This window comes from Sander vitreus, chromosome 15 (assembly GCF_031162955.1).
Source record: "Sander vitreus isolate 19-12246 chromosome 15, sanVit1, whole genome shotgun sequence".
In the NCBI taxonomy this organism is placed as follows: domain Eukaryota; kingdom Metazoa; phylum Chordata; class Actinopteri; order Perciformes; family Percidae; genus Sander; species Sander vitreus.
This window is the reverse complement of record NC_135869.1, coordinates 20452080-20473405: the sequence shown is the minus strand read 5'-3', so window position 1 is coordinate 20473405 and position 21326 is coordinate 20452080. Positions and strand designations below refer to the sequence as shown.

The 21326-nt window shown below is 41.4% G+C and overlaps 2 protein-coding genes across 2 annotated transcripts; one reads left to right on the top strand and one right to left on the bottom strand.

The window, feature by feature from the left end:
• Positions 1 to 3458: 3458 nt before the first annotated feature.
• On the bottom strand, positions 3459 to 15425 carry LOC144530103 (voltage-dependent calcium channel gamma-4 subunit-like). The gene is made up of 4 exons (XM_078269532.1): positions 15203 to 15425; positions 7285 to 7368; positions 6175 to 6315; positions 3459 to 5723 (listed from the first exon to the last, which is right to left on the bottom strand). Exons 1-4 carry the CDS (start codon positions 15423 to 15425, stop codon positions 5197 to 5199), a joined length of 975 nt encoding a protein of 324 aa, XP_078125658.1. The 3' UTR covers positions 3459 to 5196.
• A 3020-nt stretch (positions 15426 to 18445) lies between these two features.
• Positions 18446 to 21210, top strand: zbedx (zinc finger BED-type containing X). Its single transcript, XM_078270028.1, has 2 exons — positions 18446 to 18778; positions 19084 to 21210. The coding sequence occupies exons 1-2, from the start codon at positions 18578 to 18580 to the stop codon at positions 20794 to 20796; spliced, it is 1914 nt and encodes a 637-aa protein (XP_078126154.1). The 5' UTR covers positions 18446 to 18577; the 3' UTR covers positions 20797 to 21210.
• The last annotated feature ends 116 nt before the right edge of the window (positions 21211 to 21326 follow it).

Genomic DNA, 21326 nt, shown 5'->3' with positions numbered 1-21326 from the left:
AAGTGTTTACACCTACTAACACCCATCGCTCGACCATTCTGGTGTTGACAAGAGTCCAGGTCAGGATTAGACACTTTCATTTAAAGTTTAGGCACATTCTATTGATTGTTAGCATTCCAGTTGTGCACTCATAACTACAACATCTAATGAAAGTGTTCCGGCAAGTGTTGACAGTGCTATTCAATATTTAATCACCATGCCAAATACTGATGTTATCAATCTACGATGTATCTGAAACATTCTCTGTCTTTCATATTCTTATTCAGTCCAATCCGGCTCAATTGTCTCAGGCGATGTGTGCCAGGGGACTCCTGGGGGAGAGATTTCATTTATTAGTTGTCATCTAAAGGAGCTGATCTACTTACTCAGCCAATCAGCAGTTAAGGCTTGAGACAAGGGTCCCACCTGTAGCCAGCAGCTGATCCAGATTCAGAAAGACAGAAAAAAGAGCTTCGGCATAGGATCTCTTATATTTTAAGTTCCGTTTATAAAGTCAAAATATTCTTGGCAGCACAGTGGAGAGAGTTCTCGATTTATACTTTATATATTCTTGTTTAATGAATTGGAAAATCCTAAAAGTGGCTGTGACATGCTGCTGTATGTCTCCTTTTTGTAAACCAAATCTGAAAGACTTTCATTTTTATGTTTGACAATGTATTTAGATAATAATTGGATTCGGCAAACAAATGCTTTTGGAGGCTTTTTCTAAAATCATATTCAATCAATCAAAAATCAAAAAAACTGTAAAAACCTGATACATCTTGAAGGCACAATCAACCTTTTTCCCTATGAAATACTTGGGTAATGGGCATGCTTTTTAAAAGCTGCTGTGCCCCACTTTAGACAGGACTCTGGCCCATTGTCAGCCCTGACAACGCTCACACAGTTCTGGGTTTTTAACACACTAAATGGCAAAACGTTGAAAGGGCAAGAGGTAAAGGGAAAGTGTTTCGAGAGAATCGTTTGTTTGTGTGTGTGTGTGTGTGTGTGTGTGTGTGTGTGTGTGTGTAAGAGCGTAAAACAGTTTGTTTGTATATTGCATTCCCTAATTATATTAAATATGTGTTCATCTCTGTGTGTATAAAAAAGAGAGCTGGACAGAAACACCACAGCAAGTCTGATGTTGCACACTTTTTAGAAAATGAATTAGAGAGCAAAAGTGCTTTCTGTAAACACCATCGGTACCTAACTGAACCAGGAAAATGATTATCAAAGATAAATCATCTCACTCGCTAGCTTAAAAAGAGAGGGAGACATGAGAGACAGTTGTGTTCATTATCACGTTCCACCTTGGAAGTATTTGTGGCAAACCTGCCTTTATTTGTCCCAGAGGAGGAGGCTGTGAGAGCAACCACTTGTCTAAGTGTGTAATAATAGTGTCTTTCGGCGCAGCCTGTCTTTCTGGGTGACCCTCTGACCTGCTTCATATGCTCACACTCCCCTGGTGACTGTGGAGAAACCAAACACCTCACAGCTGCAGGGTCTCCAAGCAACAACCAACAATGTGGACGACTGCGGTGACACCTCATCAACGATACAAGTGACTCCTACTGGAGCGATCACCTCCTATCAAGCGAGCAGGGATGAGAAATACTGAAACAGATGACAGCATCTGGCAAGAGTCTCTGACTACATTACAAGAAAAACATCACTGGCAAGCTTGTCAGTACCTGAACAGTTAGAGCAATGTCAGAATTCACTTCTGCTGAAATAAGGATTGACACATCTAAACTCCGCAGTGATTAACTTCAATTACAGCTGCCAGCTTCCCTGTCAGAATTTTTATTCCAGGATGAAAAACCGCCTTAACTGGAGGCTAATTTTACCCATAACAGAATAGATTGCACAGCCTTCAGTGGGACCCGACTGTATTCATCTGCTAATGACAGGCAACATTACTCAAGCTAAATTAGAATACCCATGTCCCGAGGCCATTTCTATGAGGGTCATGTTAATATTCCTCTCTAAAACAACGGGATCAGTTACCATACACACTGACGCCGACGTCACTCATTTGACCTGTTCGGCAAAAGCTTCGGCCATCGATCAACATGAAGTTTAGGTGATGTGGGACAGTGAATTGTGAGTTAATGAGCACATATTGAAGAAAAATGAAATTAGGTGGAAATTAGAAGGTGCTGATGTAACTGTTGTACATCAGATATCACTATCAAAAGATAATTTCCCCAGCTAGATAAACAGCCCCTCTCACCAGCATAATTACACATATCAAACAGGGTAATGTAGTTTTCATTTTGTTTTTACAATAATATGAGGCACACCATACCTCTCTGTCATGGTTATTAAAATAGAGAGTTCTCCAAGTATATGATACAGTGCTTGTATTGCAATATAGGTGATATATACGGCTTTTCCTTGCAGGTTCATAGCTGCATATGGCCAAATAAAGAGATCTGTGAAAAGACATTATTGTTAAGAAGCCTCCATTTTGTCTTAAAAAGTAAAAACATTTGACTTAGCAAAAAGAAATTTAAGAAATTTAACCTCAGCTGAATAGTCCATTTCTCTGCCCACACTCTTTTTTTTCAATCGGTAAATTGAGATTCAAACGCATTTTGATCTAAGAGCGCTGCCATCAGCATGATGCTGAATGATTTATTTCTTTGCCAAACAACGTAGAGACTCTGAGGCTACTGATTCAGTCTCATGCAGCCGAACTGAAGAGGCATTCAGGACTCAGAGAAGGTCAGCCACAGAAATCTGAACGAAACGCAGCAATCAAAGGTCTTCAATGGAAATCAAGGTAAACTGAGGTGAATGCTTATGACCGTAATTATTTTTGCATACATCCCATACATCTGTATCTGTATTCTGTTATACATAGTTGGAGGTTTATTCTTTTGCGTCAATTAAATAACCGTGTGGATTTTTAACCATCTTAGCAGCATGCCTCTAGGGATGGCAATGTCAGTCTGTTGGTCGGTCGATCCACCGCTTCCAGACTGAAACATCTCAACAGCTATTGGAAGGATTCAAATCAAATTTTCTACAGACATTCATGGTTCCCAGAGGTTGAATTATTTATGTTAGTCGTTGATTTCTTAAAAAAAGAATTGAGTTTGAATGTGCTTATTTCACAATAATAGTAAGCCATGAATCAATATAAGCACATACAGTGAAGTACAGCTGCTGCATACACATGAATATAAAATATAGTCTCCATGTACTGTACTTTACCGTACACAAAGGAATATTTAATAGATTGACCCTTTTGACCGATAAAAGCAAAACCAGTGTGTGATTACCTGAATATGAAATGGTAAATTAAATTGTATGACCTATGCCAGATTGCATCAAGGCATTATTATTGAGACATATACTAACAAATAATGCTTTGAATCCTCTGTTGAACATTCAATGTTTTTTTTTTATTGTACTTTTATATACAGCTTTACATTACAAACAAATACATTTGGATTTTACCCCCAAAACCGTAATATAAAAGTGTACACTCAGAATGGATCATACTGATGGCTTTCTTTTATTCTATGAGCTAAGCCTGGTATATGAAGTGTTATCTCTAACGGTATATCAAACACACAAAATACAATCAAATACGACTCTGTGGTTGGGTGAGCTCACTTGCCAAACCAGAACCAACTGAATAGCCCTAAGACTGAAATAAAATAAAATAAAAACACCAGCTGGTTCTTGGAGAAAGCTCAAGATCACAGCACAGTCACAGCATTTAATAAATACAGTATGGCGTTTTTTTTTTCTCCCTCAAATCATTTTTACCAGGTTTATCTTTATCCCTGGTCCATTTCCCAGCACTGCCACAAAGTAGGGAGAGGACCTCAAAAGTGTTTAACCTGCCACAACAACATAGTATTTCCTGAGAGAACTAAAAGAATCATGGACGTGCAGGATGACAGTATATACACACACACACACACACACACACACACACGCACACGCACACGCACACACGCACACACGCACACACACACACACACACACACACACACACACACACACACACACACGTCTGGTTATTGAAGCCAAATCCTTCAGAGACGCAGAGCAGACAGCTCCCTCTGCCTCTTTCTGGGTCCTGTGTTCGACATGGGAGGGGGGGAAAAGGCAGCCAGATGGACTCACAGGCAATGTGACAGACAGACAAGCATTCCCCGCCTGGCTCTGATCCTTATCCATTAAACACTCTGTTTTCATTCAGAGCAAAGGGAAGTCCTGACCTGTGCCGTTTTCACAGTTCTAGGGTCCATCTTTTTGTCAGCTGCTCTTCTCTTGTGACATACACAATGTCACATCCATCGGGAGGTGTTGATGGATGGATGGCCTGAACTGATATGGAAGTGAATGAAAAGGGGCCATTGAACATAGGTGCTCTACTGACAACATGGACATTTTGTTCGACTAACAAATGTCAGAGAAGAATAAGATTAAGGACGAAACGGCGAGGGAGACAAAACCTTTCATAGTTCATACTTTTCATATTTGGAGGATTGGATGGTTGACTTGTACAATCAGCTAAAATACTAAACATTCAATACATTACAACTCAGCAAGTCAATCATTTGTGAAGACACTGACTCCCAAACCATACTACCGTAAAAATATTTGTTTGTTTAAAAGGCCATGCATTATTCTAAAGGACTGTGCTGTTGTCTCTATCAAACTTATGATTAGAGCATAAGGCAAGACCAAACTAGTTATGAGGACACAATACAAACTTTGGAGAAGGGTCGACACTTTATAGAAACTGCACACACAAAAGGAACACTTTCAAGTTGAAGAGTATATTTCATTTAGCACCTTGTTGAATAATTTACAGGTAGAATACTGCTGATTGGTACATCTCACACCCACAATGTTTAGTGACCATTACACAGACAAGGGTTGTAATCCACACACTGCTCAATAAAGCATTTTGACAGTTGAAAGATAATGCCAATTTCGAATGTACATTTATTCTGCTTTGATGATCTCTACAGGCAGATAAATGAAGGTTCGGTTAACTGGCTCATCTTCCATCCAGCTGACTGTCCTCTTTTCTCCTCAGGTCCTTTCAAAAAGGACAGTCTCTCCGAATACTGTGTGTCTAAGGTGGCAGGCTATCACAAGCACTCAGGCTCCAACAGATTAGCCAACAGATTTTTCATTATTTACTATTCCTCCACTTCGAGGTGAACCTCGAGCCCAGCAACATGCCCATCACACCGGTGTGGTCCTGCGATTCACCCCGTCCTTTAAATCATTGGGGAAACAGTTATGGACCTGGAGGAACTCAGCAGACGCCTCATGTTCGGGGCTGTACGTGTTCTCCGTCACACTGTCCCTCGCCAGGGCGTACATAGACAGCTCGTCCAGGGCCCCACTGGAAGATGGCCTCCCCTTCAGACCGACCACAGGCGAGTTCTCTCGCGATGCCTCTGTTGAATGAGAGCTGGCGCGTGATGTCCGCCGGCGGTAGCGGAAGCTTGGTATCCTCGAGTACGGGGAAGAGGAAGAGAGCGAACGGATGAACTCGCGTCGCGCCTTCCAACGAACTTCCTTGTTTCTCTCAATGTAGATGTTGATGGCGAGGACAGCCACAGTTTCCGCCACTATGAAGGATAGGGCGCCAAAGTAGAACGACCAACCGTAGGAGTAAGTGTACTTCTTGTCATCGTCCCGTTTATCACTGGGGTCTCCTGCATTGCTGGAGATGTAGACGATGATGCCAATTATGTTGCTCAGACCTGATAAACAAGAAACAGAAACAAGAACAGGAAAAAGGCATGGTGGCATGTAATGTAGCCTAGTGGATAAAATAGTGTAGACAAACAAGTAGAGAGGAAAAGTTAATATGGGCAGATCAATTATCCATGACTTTACCAGTAACAATGATGGAGCCCACGAACTCCCACTGTGTAAAGCTGTTAATCAGTCAGTGGTTACAGGACTCTCATCACTACCGAGATCATTAATAACACGTGTCGTCATCACTTGTGTGTGAGGTGTATGATAAATGGACATCCTGACCTTCAGTGAGGAATGGAGTTCATCTGTGTGATTGCACCTTTGATGATGACCAATATGTGATACACACAGGTGCTACATCAAGCAGCTTTTCTTTATTATAAAGCCCCAGCTCTTACATGATTGCTGATCGCTGGGAGCATGATTGACAAGTGTAATCCTCCAGCTCACCTGCAGCTACAAAGAGTATGCCTGCGCTGAGGAGGACGTTGCTGGTCTTGTTGTAGACTCGGCCCACCCCGACACACAGCCCGCCGAGCATCAACAGGATGGTGCTGAGGATGGGGAACACACTGGAGGCACGGACTATACCTGCAGAGATGGAGGAGGAAGCACATGACATGATGAATGTATAATCGGGTAAGTGATTAAGTCACTGTAAATGGTTTTAACACAGTTCATTAACCAATATTTGATTGGACAATAAAGAGTTACCGTTTAGTAAAAGATGAATACAAATGAATCAAATCATGAATCAATCCATATAACAGCACCCAAGTCAAATTATGAAGCAATTTATAGATAGCAAAATAAAACAATAAATACATTAATAACAGTAAAGTAAAATGTCTTTTACTGTAAATTATTTAGATTTTCATTTTGTAGAGGCCTCATTTTCCCAATCCCCTCTCTTCTTACATCCACTTTTGGTGGCCTTGTTGTGACAAAACGTTGCTAATTAGCTGCAGGATGTAACGGATCTCTCACTCACTATCACCTCGCCAGAAATTAATCACTGTGCCATTTTACAAGTTTACAAGGATGGATGAGCTTATTCAACTGTTAAGTCTTTTATTACACCCTTTTTGTCTTTGGTCTGACTAATAGATTGAGTTTAGACTTTGTCCAGTCTTATAAGTCATCTTTGTTCCTCTCTACATATTATGCAGATACTCAATTGGCTGTGCCTTATGGTATACACTGCAGTGTTTGTAATATTGCTTTAAAATCATTACAAGAACAGTCAGACATCCAAACAGACACATATAAAAACCAAATACCTTTGGTTGTGGTCACAGTCTGAGAAAAATGCTTGTAATTGAGTCCTGAACTGAACTTTGAAACCTGTCTTACTGAATGCTGTCAGAATTACTCTGCTCCCTTTCTCCGCCTTTGTTCTGCATTTTATTTGTCTCTATACATAAAAAAATGTGTTGCCTGTTTGGAGACTGCTCTCAGAATCAAACAATAACACACTGAAGGTTAGTGGACTTCCTGCATGCCCTGACAAGTAAAGGAATGATAAAGGCCAGACAAAGACGACGAGTGGGGAGCACTTACGAAGCAGGTATTCAGAGCTGTCTGTGTCGTAGTCATTATCGTCGGGGAAATGGTTGATTCTGTAACAGCTGCCTTGATTGATGCCTGCAGGACAAAGAGAAAGAGTCTCCAAAATAATGATGACTTATAGTCCACAAGGTGCTGTAGACTGTTTAACCAACAAATAATAGGATAAAGAACACATGCATAAATCTCCTTTTGAGGCAAGCTGAAGTTAAACTGGATGTATTTGATGCTTGGGGGACTTTTGTTGTGAATCCATCAATCTCCAGTTGGTTTCGGTTGGTTATAACAGTAAAGGATGTGGGGCTGCTCGAGTCAGAGCCACAATTGCTCTCAACCCAGTGTCCTGTTTTTTGTTAAACAGTGTCCACTGGAGTAAGACACTCCTGTGCTCTTGTCTCTGATAAAAGAGGAAGGAGTGGGAAGTCACTTTTCGTATGACCTCTGGTTATTTTTTGTCAACAGTGCAACTTCTAGAGAAAGAAGAGACAGAGAGCAGCGGGACATGAAAAGGGAAACACAGCCTTTAACTCTTACTTTTTTTTGTGGCAACTGTTAGCAATAAATACCACAGTCAGGCAAGTGTTATTTATACTGTTTAATATGAGAACTTTAACACTAAGAAAATACATTGTTTAAGCTTTTTGTTTTTAATAAGCACTTTATTTTAAAACCATTGTTTTTCTTTCGGTGTATAGCTTTTGTTGGATGGAATAAACTGGATCCATACAGTACATATAGTGCACAAAAGGATTACCTTCATCCTCTGCCTGGTTTTTACCTCCAACCATAAATGAGACTTTGACCTTTGACCTAAACTGTATAAAAGCATGCTGAGGGTCAGACAAGGATTGTTCTTGTTCATATCTCTCTGAGTCCACCGCAAACCACACAAACTGAAGATGACAGCACAATGCACACATATTGGGGGAAGAAAGGCTACGTGACAAGGTGTATGTGTTTGTGTGTTTCGGGGATCAGTGCATACGCTTTGCGGCGGTGGGATTTAAGATTGTGTTACCCAGAGGGATTTGATGTCTTGTGTCCAAATCCAGCTCAGGTTAATGGTTGAATGCCGGGAGGAACAAGAAGCCTATTTCCCCCCCCATGCATTATGTGTTCATGTGCGTATCTTTGCATTTCTCTGAATCCCAGGTAAGCAAGTGAGCATTCACTAAGCCCCCACCAGCCTTAGTTACCGTTGCTACACCTGTCAAGCATTCAGTTCTCACACAGCACATAATGCAGTTTATGATAACAGTGGAACATTCACCACCTGAAATGTTAGTAATTTTTGAAGCAATGAGACTTTGATTTCATATGAAGGTGGACAAAAGCAGGCTAGAAATGAGAAGCCTGCTTTTGTCCACCTTCAAGAACTCTGTTACAATATGCACTTGATGGTTATATATATGACACTGTGCTGAAAGACTGAGGTTAAAGCTGCATATGCCAGGCATTTAAATAAAGAAAAAATTGCTCTTGTATTGCTGTATGTAACGCTATTATATAGCCTATTATAGGCATGAGAAGGAAAAATTACTTTTTCATTCTTACATAACCCTGTTTGGCTGCTTAGCTTACTTGTTCATATTTTCAAAGTGGATGTGCTAGTTGTAAATGGGGCTATTTTTTGTTAATGAGCTAGTCAGCTGCAAATAAAAGTGTAGCTTACGTTAGAGAAAATAAACACACTTTTAATCAATTTAGTACACTTTTGCTCTTGTGTTCTTGGTTTTGGGAGAAATTAAAAAAAAGACACCACCCTCCAAACCCTTTAGCTTTGCCTTTCTGTGTAAGCATTAACGACTTTTTTTTTTTTTTATCCCTTTTCATCTCTAATGGCCCAACAGGCTCAGGCACAGATGATTCGAGCTGACCTACCACAGGATAAATGTCAACCTTTCCATTAACTGACTATACCAGTGACAGACACCTGTCAACTCCATTTCCCAGGTGCCAAACGGTCAACAGCCATCATCGTCTGTGCCACAGCTTTTAAGGGCACGCTTGCTTCCATTAACTAGGTCTGCTACTTAATAAGGGACATCAAATTAATTAGCGTCAAATCAGTCAGTGGAAATGGAGCACAAGTTTCTGTGTCTAGTCACAGATGGAAAAAAAAAGGGCTGTGGACTATTTTAAGCAGTGATGTGAGACTTTGTGCCTTGTGCAAAAACACATCTGGCTCTTGTGGTTAGATCAAGAACCGTGAAAATACAGACACCTTTACTAAACTGTGTCAAACTGCTTTAAAACATTAAAAAAATTCAAATTTGTGAACCCAGAACCCTACTATTAATTTTGACTTGTACACAATATTCTCCTTGCTCTGCTCCAGTCTAGACCCCAGCTACTCCAGCCAGCCTGACGCCTGTCCTGTCTTGTCTCCTGTGTGTGTGTGTGTGTGTGTGTGTGTGTGTGTGTGTGTGTGTGTGTGCGTGTGTGCGCGTGCGTGCGTGTGCGTGCGTGTGCGTGCGTGTGCGTGCGTGTGTGTGCGTGTGTGTGTGTGTGTAGGCTGTCAGCTGGACGCTTTGTGAAATGAAAAAAAAGGCCGAATGCTGACTATATAGCTGGGAGAGAAGGAGGAGGGAGGGAGCGGAGATGAGGGAAGAAGGTACAAGGAAATGAAACAACAAAAGCACAGGGAACAGAAGAATTATGGAGATAAAAAATAGACAAGAGGCCACATAAAGAGAGAGGAGGAGAGCAGGGAATCAATAAGAGAGAAATCAGGAAGGTAGAGACAGCGATAATGGGGAAAATGTGTTTTTTGTGCTACAAATGTTGGAGGACAGTTGTGCAATGTAAAAGCTGAGAAACTGAGTGGACAAGTAGAAACAAAGGTTTGCCAGACAGACATATAGCTGGTCACCTGAGTTATATAAAAAGTGCTTATCCACAAATTTGGGGGATGTTATAAAGTGATTGTGTTGTGACAAATTGAGAATCTCGCACAGTAAACACATGGGAAATAATATGTTCCCTGGACCTGACTGGAGTTGCAAAGCCCCATGCTGAGCATTTCCTCCTGTTCTCCATGGCAACCCGTTAGCCCTTAATAAAAAGCGACTTTGAGTTTGTGAAAAGCGCTTTATAAATTCAATTTATTATTATTATTATAAGCTCATTTACATAAACAATCTCCAAGGATGCTTTTGACATTTTCATTGTATTTTGATACCCATCACATAAGAGATGGCACTTCCCAAACCTCCTTCACCACATAACAGTACATAACTGCCAACACAACCAAGCACACAGACATGTAGTACATGCATTGGGAGCAGCTGTGGTGCCACTGGCAACAGGATGATGCACATCATCATTATTTTGAATTAACGCTGCTCAGCCAATAAGGGAGCTGGTGTCTCCAGGAGTGCAGTATATCATGACCAGAAGCTCCACGAGACACATGCCCCCACTTCCACACACTTCAATTGCTCTGCAAATAGATTGATGAATAAACCAATCAGAAGTGACTTTAATATCGCATTTCACAAGTAGCCTACAGTGGGTGATGCACTTTCAGTTATACACATAACAAATCTACAAGGAAAAAGGAGTAGCAGCACCATGTTCTGCTTTGTTCTTATCCTTGATGCTTTTTAGATCTCCGACACTGATGAGGAACAGCGCTCTGAGGTTTACAGCAGGTGGGATGGGTAGGTTTTATGAAGCTGTACACTGTTACTGGGCCTTGATATCAAACGCAGACATGCACGCACAACTCACTGTGACTTCACATGCAATTACTTTGGAAGCAGGGAATGCCAGGACAAAGTATAAAAGCAACTGTATAATCAAATAAACCCTTCTAGTTTTATTTTTCTTTCAGCCCATGTGAGGATGAAAGAAAAGCATTTTTGGAAAAGACATCAGTGATTCAGTGTTGATATGACTGACAGTTGGTAAATTAAATTGTCAGCAGGCAGCAATTTCTTCAAACACAGCTCTGCTTGATGTTGACTGTGCCTGTGTATCCACGAAGATCTATCAACCCCTACCCTAACCATGTAGTCTGTTGTGAAAGATGTTATGCTTCGTCACTTACTTATAAAAATGTAATGTTTACTGTTTTTTCAACATGATGTTAAAGATATTATTGAATGATCTATTGCACTGCAGCCCTCGGTTCTCTCTAACATATTGTATATTTCCCAAGTGATTGAAACCTAATATTCGGTCAGAACAATGAGGACAGTGTCACTTTAGAAAACAGTAGCCTATATGAGTGTTAAAATAAATTATTGTAGTTGCTTATTTCCAGTGTTATTCTAGTATTTAAAATTGTCAGGACAAAAACCCTGTCCCATAAAAATGTAATACATGTTTAAAAAAGGGATTCAGATTGCTGTACTTTCCTTTATCCCTGTCCTTTTCTAATGTATCAAGTGGTAATCCCGGTGTTCCATCCTAAAAAAACTACCTTTTAAAAATGTATTTACCATTACAGTCCCAAGATATTAAATTAATATCTTTATGTTACTGCAGATGGATGGTAAAGGGATGAAACAACTGAAAGCTATGAGGAATGTAACGTGTTAGTATTGAAACAACAGAAGCCCTGCTACTTCTGGACAATTAAAAGCTCAGTTGAATGAAAAGCTCAACATTTTGGGAAACACCTTTTTGCGTTCTTGCTGAGAGTTAGATAAGAAGCTCAATACTCATAATAATTCATATACTCATAATTCTCATGTCTGCACGGTGAATATGAAGCTACTGTTAGTTTAGCAGCCAGTTAGCTTAGCTTAGCACAAAGATAGGAACTAGGGGCAGACAGCTGGCCTGGCTCTGTCCAAACTAAACAAAATCTATTTACCAGCACCTCTAAAACTCACTAAGAAAGCATAAAAAAAATGGGGTTATGTACTGAAAGATGGAATTTTTGTTACCATTGGGCAGAAGGAGGATAGCTGTTTCCCTCCATGTCCAATCTTAATGCTAAGCTAAGCTAACTGGCTGCTGGTGATAACTTCATATTTACCAACCAGCCATGAGAGTGGCATTGGTCTTCTCATATAACTTTTGGCACGAAACTTTAAAAGGAGAAGAGAAATTGAATGCACCCAAAATGAAAAGGGGCAGGGGGTTCGTGGGTTTGAATGAGGTGACAGTGGTTCATTAAAAAATGAAGCAGAAAAAAAAATATGACGAGAGTTCAACCTATTAAGAGATGAGGAGAGGGGGCTGGAGTGTCGAGGTGGAAGTTGGGGCCTGCTGGCTAATAAGTAACCCCGCATGGCTTCTCAGTTGTTGCGCTTTAATTACAGACTTGTGGAGCATGGTGTGAATGGCAAAGTGCCCCCCCCCCCCAAAAAAAATAAATAAAACCCAACTGTTCCATGCCTCACCACTCACGCTAACTCACCGCGAGCTGGGGTGTTTACTGTAAATATGTACCTGCTAATTAGATTATTTCTCATTCTCAAGAGTTGGTTTTATGTAATCGAGTCACACATGAGCAACAGCCTCTGATGCATTGCCGATTCTGATGCAAATTAGGCGCACTCAGTGCTACCCTGGCCTCACAACATTCATGTGGGAAAACAAACAGCAGAAAAAAGCAAAATATATAATATATTCCTGCCTGCTCCTTTAAATGTCATGCAGGCCTGCTGGAGAACATTCATTAAAGGGTTCTGAGAAGAAAATAGTGCTGAACGGCTGCTGTGTGTCACAGCAACGTGTTGCCGCTGAGAGAAAGACATGTAGTCGCTGATCTGTTCAGCTAAACGTGGGGATGTTTTCCCCTGTAGCTGTGATACACACAGAGCTGTCCCCATCAATAACCCAGTGTGCTTCTCATTATGACCGGAGGGGTGTGTGTGTGTCTTCCTTCCTTGTCTTCTCCCTTTCTCACCTATACTTATGAGTCTCCATGAAAACAGATTGCCCAGCAGCTTCTTGTAGTTTTAAGCAGAGGCACAGAGGTGAAACTATTAGCACAGGAGAGAATGATAGGATAGGCTGGCCTTTGTTTGTGCATATGATGCATTCAAAAAGAAGTCTCATTGCACTCATTGAGTTCCAACCTCATCAGCATCCACTGAGTCTCTACTGTCATTATTCCACGTTCATTATTTACTTCAAAGCACTGATGGGAAATGATGCTTGACAAAACCGTTGGTTGGCATTTGAAATTTATTTTCATTTCTTGGGGTCTCAGAGGATACTGCACACTGTGAATCTCTCCACATCACAGGCAGGTTCCCAGCTAAGCAGGACTCTCAGTAAATTGCAAATGTCATAACACACCAGTGTGCTTCACATGTGTCTAAAAGTGTCAATTTTCCAGAAACAGTTTAATCATTGATGACAGCTCACTATATGTGGGCTCTAATGACATTAAGTCTTGAAAATGGGAATGAAGCCAATCCACAGAATACACAAAAGAACCTGATCTGACACCAAAACAGATTTTTACAAAGGCAATAAAAGTATTTAGTGTCCAGGTAAAATGTTTTTTTTTATATATCTCTCTATATATATATATATGTAGACAAACAATTGAGTTTTAAATATTCAGCTGACAAAACAAGACAAAACAAAACTTTTAAAACGTCTTGGCATCAACTAAAACCCTCATTGTATCCACACCAAAAACCATGCTGTTAAAAGAAAATGCATAAAAGAAAGAATTTACTGTTGTGAGAAGGTGTTGTTACTGCAATAATGCTCCAGAAGTTACAATAAGGCTGTGAGTCACCCTGCTGCTGGAGCACAATGTGCTGTTTAGTGTGGACACCTCATACATCTCTCTGTATCTCTAAAGTGCCTTCCTGTATAGGCCTACATGTAGCCTATGGCAATAAAGTCCTTCTTAATTCTGTAGTTTAGATAGAGTTTCATAGTTTCAAGCTAAATATGTGTGGTGGGACTGTTTTGTATTCCAGCAGTGCATTTGAAGATACATTTAGTCGGTTTTGGTATGCCTACATTTTAAAACGTAGGCTTTCTGAACAAATTCTGAAGATACGCAAGTTTCATGTCTTTGCTTTCATTTATTTGTTAAATCTGTGTCTATCAATCTCTGCGTCATGGTCATGGCATGAAGAAATCCATCCGGTCACATCGACTCACTCATTGATCGCTGAGGCGAGAAATCAAGGGGTGGCCGGAAGGACGACTGGGCAAGTGTCTGCCTCTAAAGTAAGACGTCACTGTCAAATAATTCAAAAACACTCTCCAAAAGGATGGAAGAGGGGATGTTTACCAAAGGTTCTAAAACAGAACGATTTTTTTTCTTCTATTTTGCTTGGACATGACGCGAACTCAGAGTCATCTATTTTTAAATCACCGGGCATGTTTCCATAGCAATTTCAGGGATGTTGCCAAGCAACAGCATCGATACAATGAAGACATGAATGAAAGTAGACTAACAGTGCGCACATTTCCTGGCAGCGACCGGCTTAAAAGTGAATGGGCTCAGACGCGCCGGTTAGGAATCGCAGTCTGTTGCAGACTAGGCCTATAACACAGCCGTTTATTGTGTGGGCCTATGCTTTCACAATGCCATGTAACTGTTGGCACACAGCTTGTGTTGCGCGCTTAGCGGGTCACCGGCCGCTTGTTTCTCGTTTATCTGCTATTTCAGCGGTATTAAAATCCGTATGTGTGCGTATCGAGGCTTTCGCCATCTGATCTATAACCTCTAAAAGTTGTTCTAACTTTATGGCTATTTTCTTGTTGTTTCCTCATCTCCCGATTAAAAGATTTGGCGTGCGTAAAAGGAGTGCGTCCTTTTGTGCACCACTGAGAAACAAAAGACTCCTCAGAAAAAAAGACAAAATTCAAACTATTTGTTTTACCAAAAGAAAAGGAAATATATATATGTCAAATTACCATGCAGAGCCCTCCATATTTTACCGGTGTCCAGGGACCTAAAGTGAGACTATTGGAGCAGGCTTACCTTCAATACAACAGATTCTCCACAGCCCGGAGTGGGTGAGATCGCCTCTCTTGGTTTTGGGCTGTGACTGGGTCTCGTCTGTGGTGGCATTGGTGGAGTTGCAGATGTACGCCCGCGAATAGAGCCAGTAGTCCGTGCCGATGGCGATGGTCATCAGGCTAAAGGCAGCGAAAGCCCCCAAAGTGGCCAGTAACGTTTGAACCCTGCGGTCACACCAAGCCATGGCGCTTCATACTATTCCACACTCTCACCGGTCCAACATGCGCTCACCGGAGCGCGTCAGGGCGCGGATCCTGGTCATATGTTTATGTGTGTCCACTCTCTCTGCTCCTCGGCTAAAAAAAAAGTCAAGCCCAAAAAAAGTGAAAGAAGAAGCTGGACTATTGTATGAAACGTTCACCTGATGCTCAACACCAACTGGATGCAGCAGTGAATATGAGAGGACACCAGTTGTGCCCACTTCAGAGGCTCCACACAGGTTGGAAGCGCACAGGACAGCACGACCGCAACATACCAATTCAGAACACTTCAAACCTCCTCACCACTCCAGTCTTCTGTTTTTTTCCCCCCTTTTATCTTTGCCTCAAAACACTTTTCTCTGTTCCTACACAAACTGCGCCTCGGTTAAAACCCATTGCTACGTCAGTGGCTCTAACGTGAGACCCCACCCTCACCAAATCTAACCAATGGAGGTGCTGTTGAATGAAGGAAGGACAAAAAAAACCTCTTAGAATTACAATTGGATCCCTAACGCATTTAAAATATGTGGAATCTTTGGGAAAATATTAATTAGCAAAACAATCTGTCTCTCAGCTGAGGCATTTGGACACTCTTCACTGAATACATAAGCTATGAATATTACCAAACTCACAGTCAGCTGCCACAACAATGAGGAATTGGGAGTGAAATAATGAGAGGTTTTGACACAAAGGTCCTTTTCTTTGGTGCACTAACAAACATCCAATCCCCCATGGAACAGACCATTAAAAAAAGCAATTAGATGCTTGATGAGTGCATGTTCTCACCAAGCACACTGTAAATCACTCAGATTCAAAGGATTTCCGATGGATGGATGGATGGATGGATGGATGGATGGATGGATGGATGGATGGATGGATGGATGGATGGATGGATGGATGGATGGATGGATGGATGGATGGATGTGATCATCATTGCCAAGTAAGAGAGGAATACATTGAAACATGTGAATAACTTGCAGAATCTCCATCTCTCAGACACACTCGCACACACTCTTCCCTCCTCTGCTTATGACGATCGTGCAGCTGACAAATCTGTTTATTAAACATGGAAATAAAATGCCATTCATGCCCATGTGAACACCAGATTAAAGATAATGCATCTCTGAGCCAGAAAGAAGGTTTTCAAACTAGCCGGGAAACACTTTATTGGATGGCTTCGACCGGCACAGCACATCTGGCTTGATAGTACTGCCACTGGTTTCTGTAGAAATCTGGCACGGAGATTGGGTAATTTCACCCTGTTGTTCATCTTAGAATAAGAATTGTCTATGTTTTTGTCTGTGAAATTATTGTGAACGTGCCACATTTATAGAAAGAACAGCTTTCAACAAACCAAACCACCTGATATGCACTAATGCCATATACTAATACAAAATTACAACAACTAACAGAACAAAACATGGCAAAGTAGCCTGAGCAGAAATAAAAAGAGGTATGAAGTTAAGACAATGTCTGGTTGTGTGTGGAGCGGTTTCTACTTCAAGGCACTTTAACACAAAGATGTTAAAGTTCTTCTCCAGACATATTTTAAAAACATATAAAAAATACTTTGAATAGCCTAATAGCTTCAATTTTACAACAAAGTTCAATTCAATTCTTAAAATTACATCTACTCCTTCTCCCTGATTGAAAATATATAATCCGCTACTTCACTGTAAAGTCCGTTCTCAGTGTGTTTGCACTGCAGGCTTCAAGTTTCCACATCACACTTGTGTAAGTTACATAGTGGACCACGTTTGTCACTAAATCATGCTCATATTTTCACATGGTAAACTCAGATTACAGAGAAATGTTCCTCCTTCAGCAGATGAATGTGAAAATATTTTTGTAGTGTACATCTCTGCACTTATATCATTCTGCACAGGGAATATCAAGAATCGTAGTGAAGTAGCAATCAGAGGAACAGTTTTGAGTGGAGGGGAACATTAAATGATTGAGAAGGTGCACTTTCAGCTATGTTTTGATTTGGTGAAAGCATAAGCCTATAAAACCAGCCAATAACAATGTTTAACCAAATCAATTTGAGCCTTTTTTTATGTATTTGAAATATATATCTATTGTAGATTATGAAATATATTTGAAACAGCGTAAACCGCAGACTACAACAACACACAGCCATTTCTCCAGTGTCTGGTCCACTTGAAACACTCACCTTTCCCTCTCTATTGTCTGTCTGCTGGACCGATTATTATATACCACACCTTATCAATTATTGTTATATAGGCTACTATACCATATACCATGTTATATTGTTATTCTATGTTATTGCTGTATACAACATATTACATTAAACATTTAATAAGTTATTCTGTTATATTGCTGCGTACTATACTTCTATATGAGGTTTTATTGTCGTACTATATAGGCCTATATTATGTTATTCTATACTATATTACTACACAACTGTCTCAATTCCCCAACTATATCATTACGTACCATTTTATATTATACCATACTATGTATGTCTCTTGCACTATATTCTATTATATTAATAGAGAAAAACACTGAGTACCATCTTCTTTTTATTATTTCTGTTACTTTCTATACTTAGGCTATCCATATTTATTTCTGTTTTTTCTGTTGACTGCTGAAACAACCGAATTTAGTTTGATGTATTATGTTATTTTATCTTGTCTTGTCGTATCTTATTTCTTTGTTATCATATATTTCCTTGTATGGCTATTCTATGTCATTACTGTTCATTTGATGTTTTCTCTATTGTTGTAACATTTTTACTTCCGCAGCCCTGATGGTGGCGCCAACTCGCAGCAGCAGGACCCGAAAAGGGAAAAGTACTACCATTAATGTGAGTAAAAATCACAAGGACAGGACCCTGACGTCACGGTGTGGGCGCACGTGTATGTACGACGCATGCGCAATACTCCACTGTGCCTATTCTCCCAAAGGATTTTGCACTCTCAATGCGCATGTGCTAAAGTAAACAGTGACGACGGTGTCCTCTCCTTCTTCGTTTTCAGAGCAACATCTGAACAAAGGCCTGCCCCTTTTCATGAGGATTTCTCTACCGCCATCGTTACTTTACGTGTAATCACGATTACTAAATCGGATTACGATACTTTTATTATATTTCAAGACGTCGATAACAGTATAGATAATGTCCGAAATTGATGTTGATCACAATGAAAGCAGCGGCGAGACCAAATCGGCCATGCATACTTGGCGTTATCGCCACCATTTCACGTACAAGGCAGATCAAGGAAAAAATATCATCGTCCAGTGTAATCTATGTCTGCCGAGGGTAAATCTGCTGTCCACGTCGAAAACCTCAACATCAAACCTAAAGAAGCATTTAGACGTAAGTCACACAAAGTAAATTCCCTGTAATGACCTCCTGTAGCCGTCCTGTTAATGTTTTAAATAGTCAATGAATGAATAGCTCCTCTCGTGATAAATAACGTTACATTCTAGCTGCATGTTGATTACCAACTCTTGGCGCTGGAGGCTCTTCATGTTCAACTTCGCTAGAAAAACAAAAAAGCAATCATTTACAAGTGGTATTTTCATTGCATATGAAGTTTATAAACTAATGGAAACTCAGAACATACAAATGGCACACCTCCAACAACTAACATGAGCCCTTACTGGCGTTTTGTCTTGCAGAGAACACACCTGGGCTGTGAAGCCAGGCCTGATGTCAAGAGGGGGAGGAAGAAAGAAGAGCACAACGGTGAGGAGAGTAGGCACTGCCAACTCAAAAAACTTAAAGCGGAAATCATCTCCAAATGCATGACCCAAGCAAAGATCGATGAGCTGATTTTCAACTTCATTGTGGAAGATTGCCAGTCATTTTATGTGCTAGAACAACCTGGCTTCAGAAAACTGATTTCAGGCTTAACTGAAGGGCTAAAGTCCATGGACAGGGTGACTTTGTTTACAAAGGTGGACCAGGGTTTCTCCAGGATGCGAGAAGAGCTGATGGCGAAACTCAGCAGCATCCAGTACGTGTGCACCACGGCTGACATCTGGACAGCCTACAACAGAAGCTTCTTTGGGATGACCTGCCACTGGATTGATAGACATTCTTTGGAGAGGAAATCTGCTGCGCTGGGGTTCGCTCGGCTGCAGGGCAGAATCACGCATGACACCATAGCTGGACGGATACATGACATCCACGTGGCATACAATATTGAAAGTAAAGTTCAGACCACAGTCACCGATAACGGAAGCCCCTTCATCAGTGTGTTCAAAGAGTTTGCAGTGGACAGCCAGGAAAGTGACGATGACATTGGGTTCTACGAGAACGTGAGCACCGTCCTCGAGGGGGAGCCAGAGCAGGACATGCTCCTGTTTCTGCCCACTGTGCAGCGCTGCGCATCACACACCCTGGAGCTGATTGTCACTGAGGACTTTTGGCAGGCTGTGTCACAGGGGCCCATGTGCCAGCTACATTATAGTACGATGGCCAAGGTGTTCGCCATATGGAGCAAATGCCACCATCTCCAGGTCGGTATGGATGCAGCAGAGGAGATAGGAAAGATGGCCCTTGTTGTGCCTGCTGTCATACGCTGGAATGTGGAGTACTGTGCTGTGCAGAAGATTGTCTCTCTCACTGAGCGGGAGCTGACAGAGCTGTGTGCCCGCCTGGAGGTCCCGCGCATGCAGCAAGAGGAGATGGCCTTCCTGAAGGAATACGTGACTGTGTTCCACCCGCTCGCTTTTGCACTTGAACTTTTCCAAGCGGAGCAGAAATGTTACCTGGGTCTGGTCATCCCGACCGTACTCAGTCTGAAGAACAAGTTAAACGAGCAGAAAGACGCGGCAAATTACTTCGGCGATGTCATCAACGCCATTGTAGTGGCTATTGATGTGCGGTTCCAGGAGCTGTTTTCCAGCACAGAAGCGAAGATTGCAACAGCGACAACTCCTCAGTTCCGTTTGTGGTGGATGGCTGCCTCTGACAGAGAGGAGATGTGCTCCCTGCTGGCTACAGAGGCATCCCAGATTGATCCCTGTAACATAACCGAGGCAAACCCCAGCCGGAATCTGTCGACCATTGAATCTGAAGATGACTTCTTCAGCTACGGGTCTGTTAAGCCCACCGTTCAGATCCAGCAACGGGGAGTGATGGACGAGATCCGCAAGTACGTCGAAGGAACGGGGAAGAGCCTAGAGTGCCTTCAGGACTTCCCCAGAATGAAGCAGCTTTTCCTAAAATACAACACCACCCTGCCATCCACGGCCCCTGTCCAGCGTCTCTTCAGTCAGAAAGGCAACCTGGTCACCTCACAGAGAAACCTTCTGACTGATGACTACTTTGAACGCCTTCAGCTTTTGAGATACAACATTAACGTGTGTACTTTGATCACCCAGTGAATACATTGCCGGTGACTCTCTCTCAGCCTTTCAGTAGATGCAGAATCAAACCATATTGTGCTAAAATCATTACAGAAAAACGTAAGAGTAATATCTAATTTCAGACAATTTAGCCCAGATGTTTTCTAATCTTCCTCCCCCATCTGTTTTAATAGGCATAGCCTATATCTCCGTTCCTGAATGGCCTAATGGAAATATCTAATTGACAATCATTGACAATGACATTCAAGGACTGAATATACTGACAAAAGCATCTTCCTATCTGTGCTATTGTTGTGATTTGAAGTTGCCACAGAGTAAATTGAACTGATTTTGTCTTTCAGTTAAGCTAGTTTGTTTTTTCTACAGGTGCTCAATCAGAATGCATCTCCTGTCTGTATGTTTTATATCACATATAAAGAGACAAGGAAAGAGCCTTTTGTGTCTTGCCTTTTTTTCTCTCACCAAAAACAGGTGGAAAACAAAAGTAATTGTATTAGTGACCAGTGGGGATCGGCTGCCTTATTTGCATGCAGCCCTAAGTGCATCAA

Bases quoted from the DNA above. Each gene is read 5' to 3' on its own strand.
- LOC144530103 (XM_078269532.1), bottom strand. From the start codon at position 15,425: ATGGCTTGGTGTGACCGCAGGGTTCAAACGTTACTGGCCACTTTGGGG. The intron at 7,369-15,202 runs GTAAGCCTGCTC...TTTGTCCTGCAG, and splicing joins GAGAATCTGTTGTATTGAAG to GCATCAATCAAGGCAGCTGT. The intron at 5,724-6,174 runs GTGAGCTGGAGG...CTTGTTTATCAG, and splicing joins CATACTCTTTGTAGCTGCAG to GTCTGAGCAACATAATTGGC.
- zbedx (XM_078270028.1), top strand. From the start codon at position 18,578: ATGTCCGAAATTGATGTTGATCACAATGAAAGCAGCGGCGAGACCAAA. The intron at 18,779-19,083 runs GTAAGTCACACA...TTTGTCTTGCAG, and splicing joins ACCTAAAGAAGCATTTAGAC to AGAACACACCTGGGCTGTGA.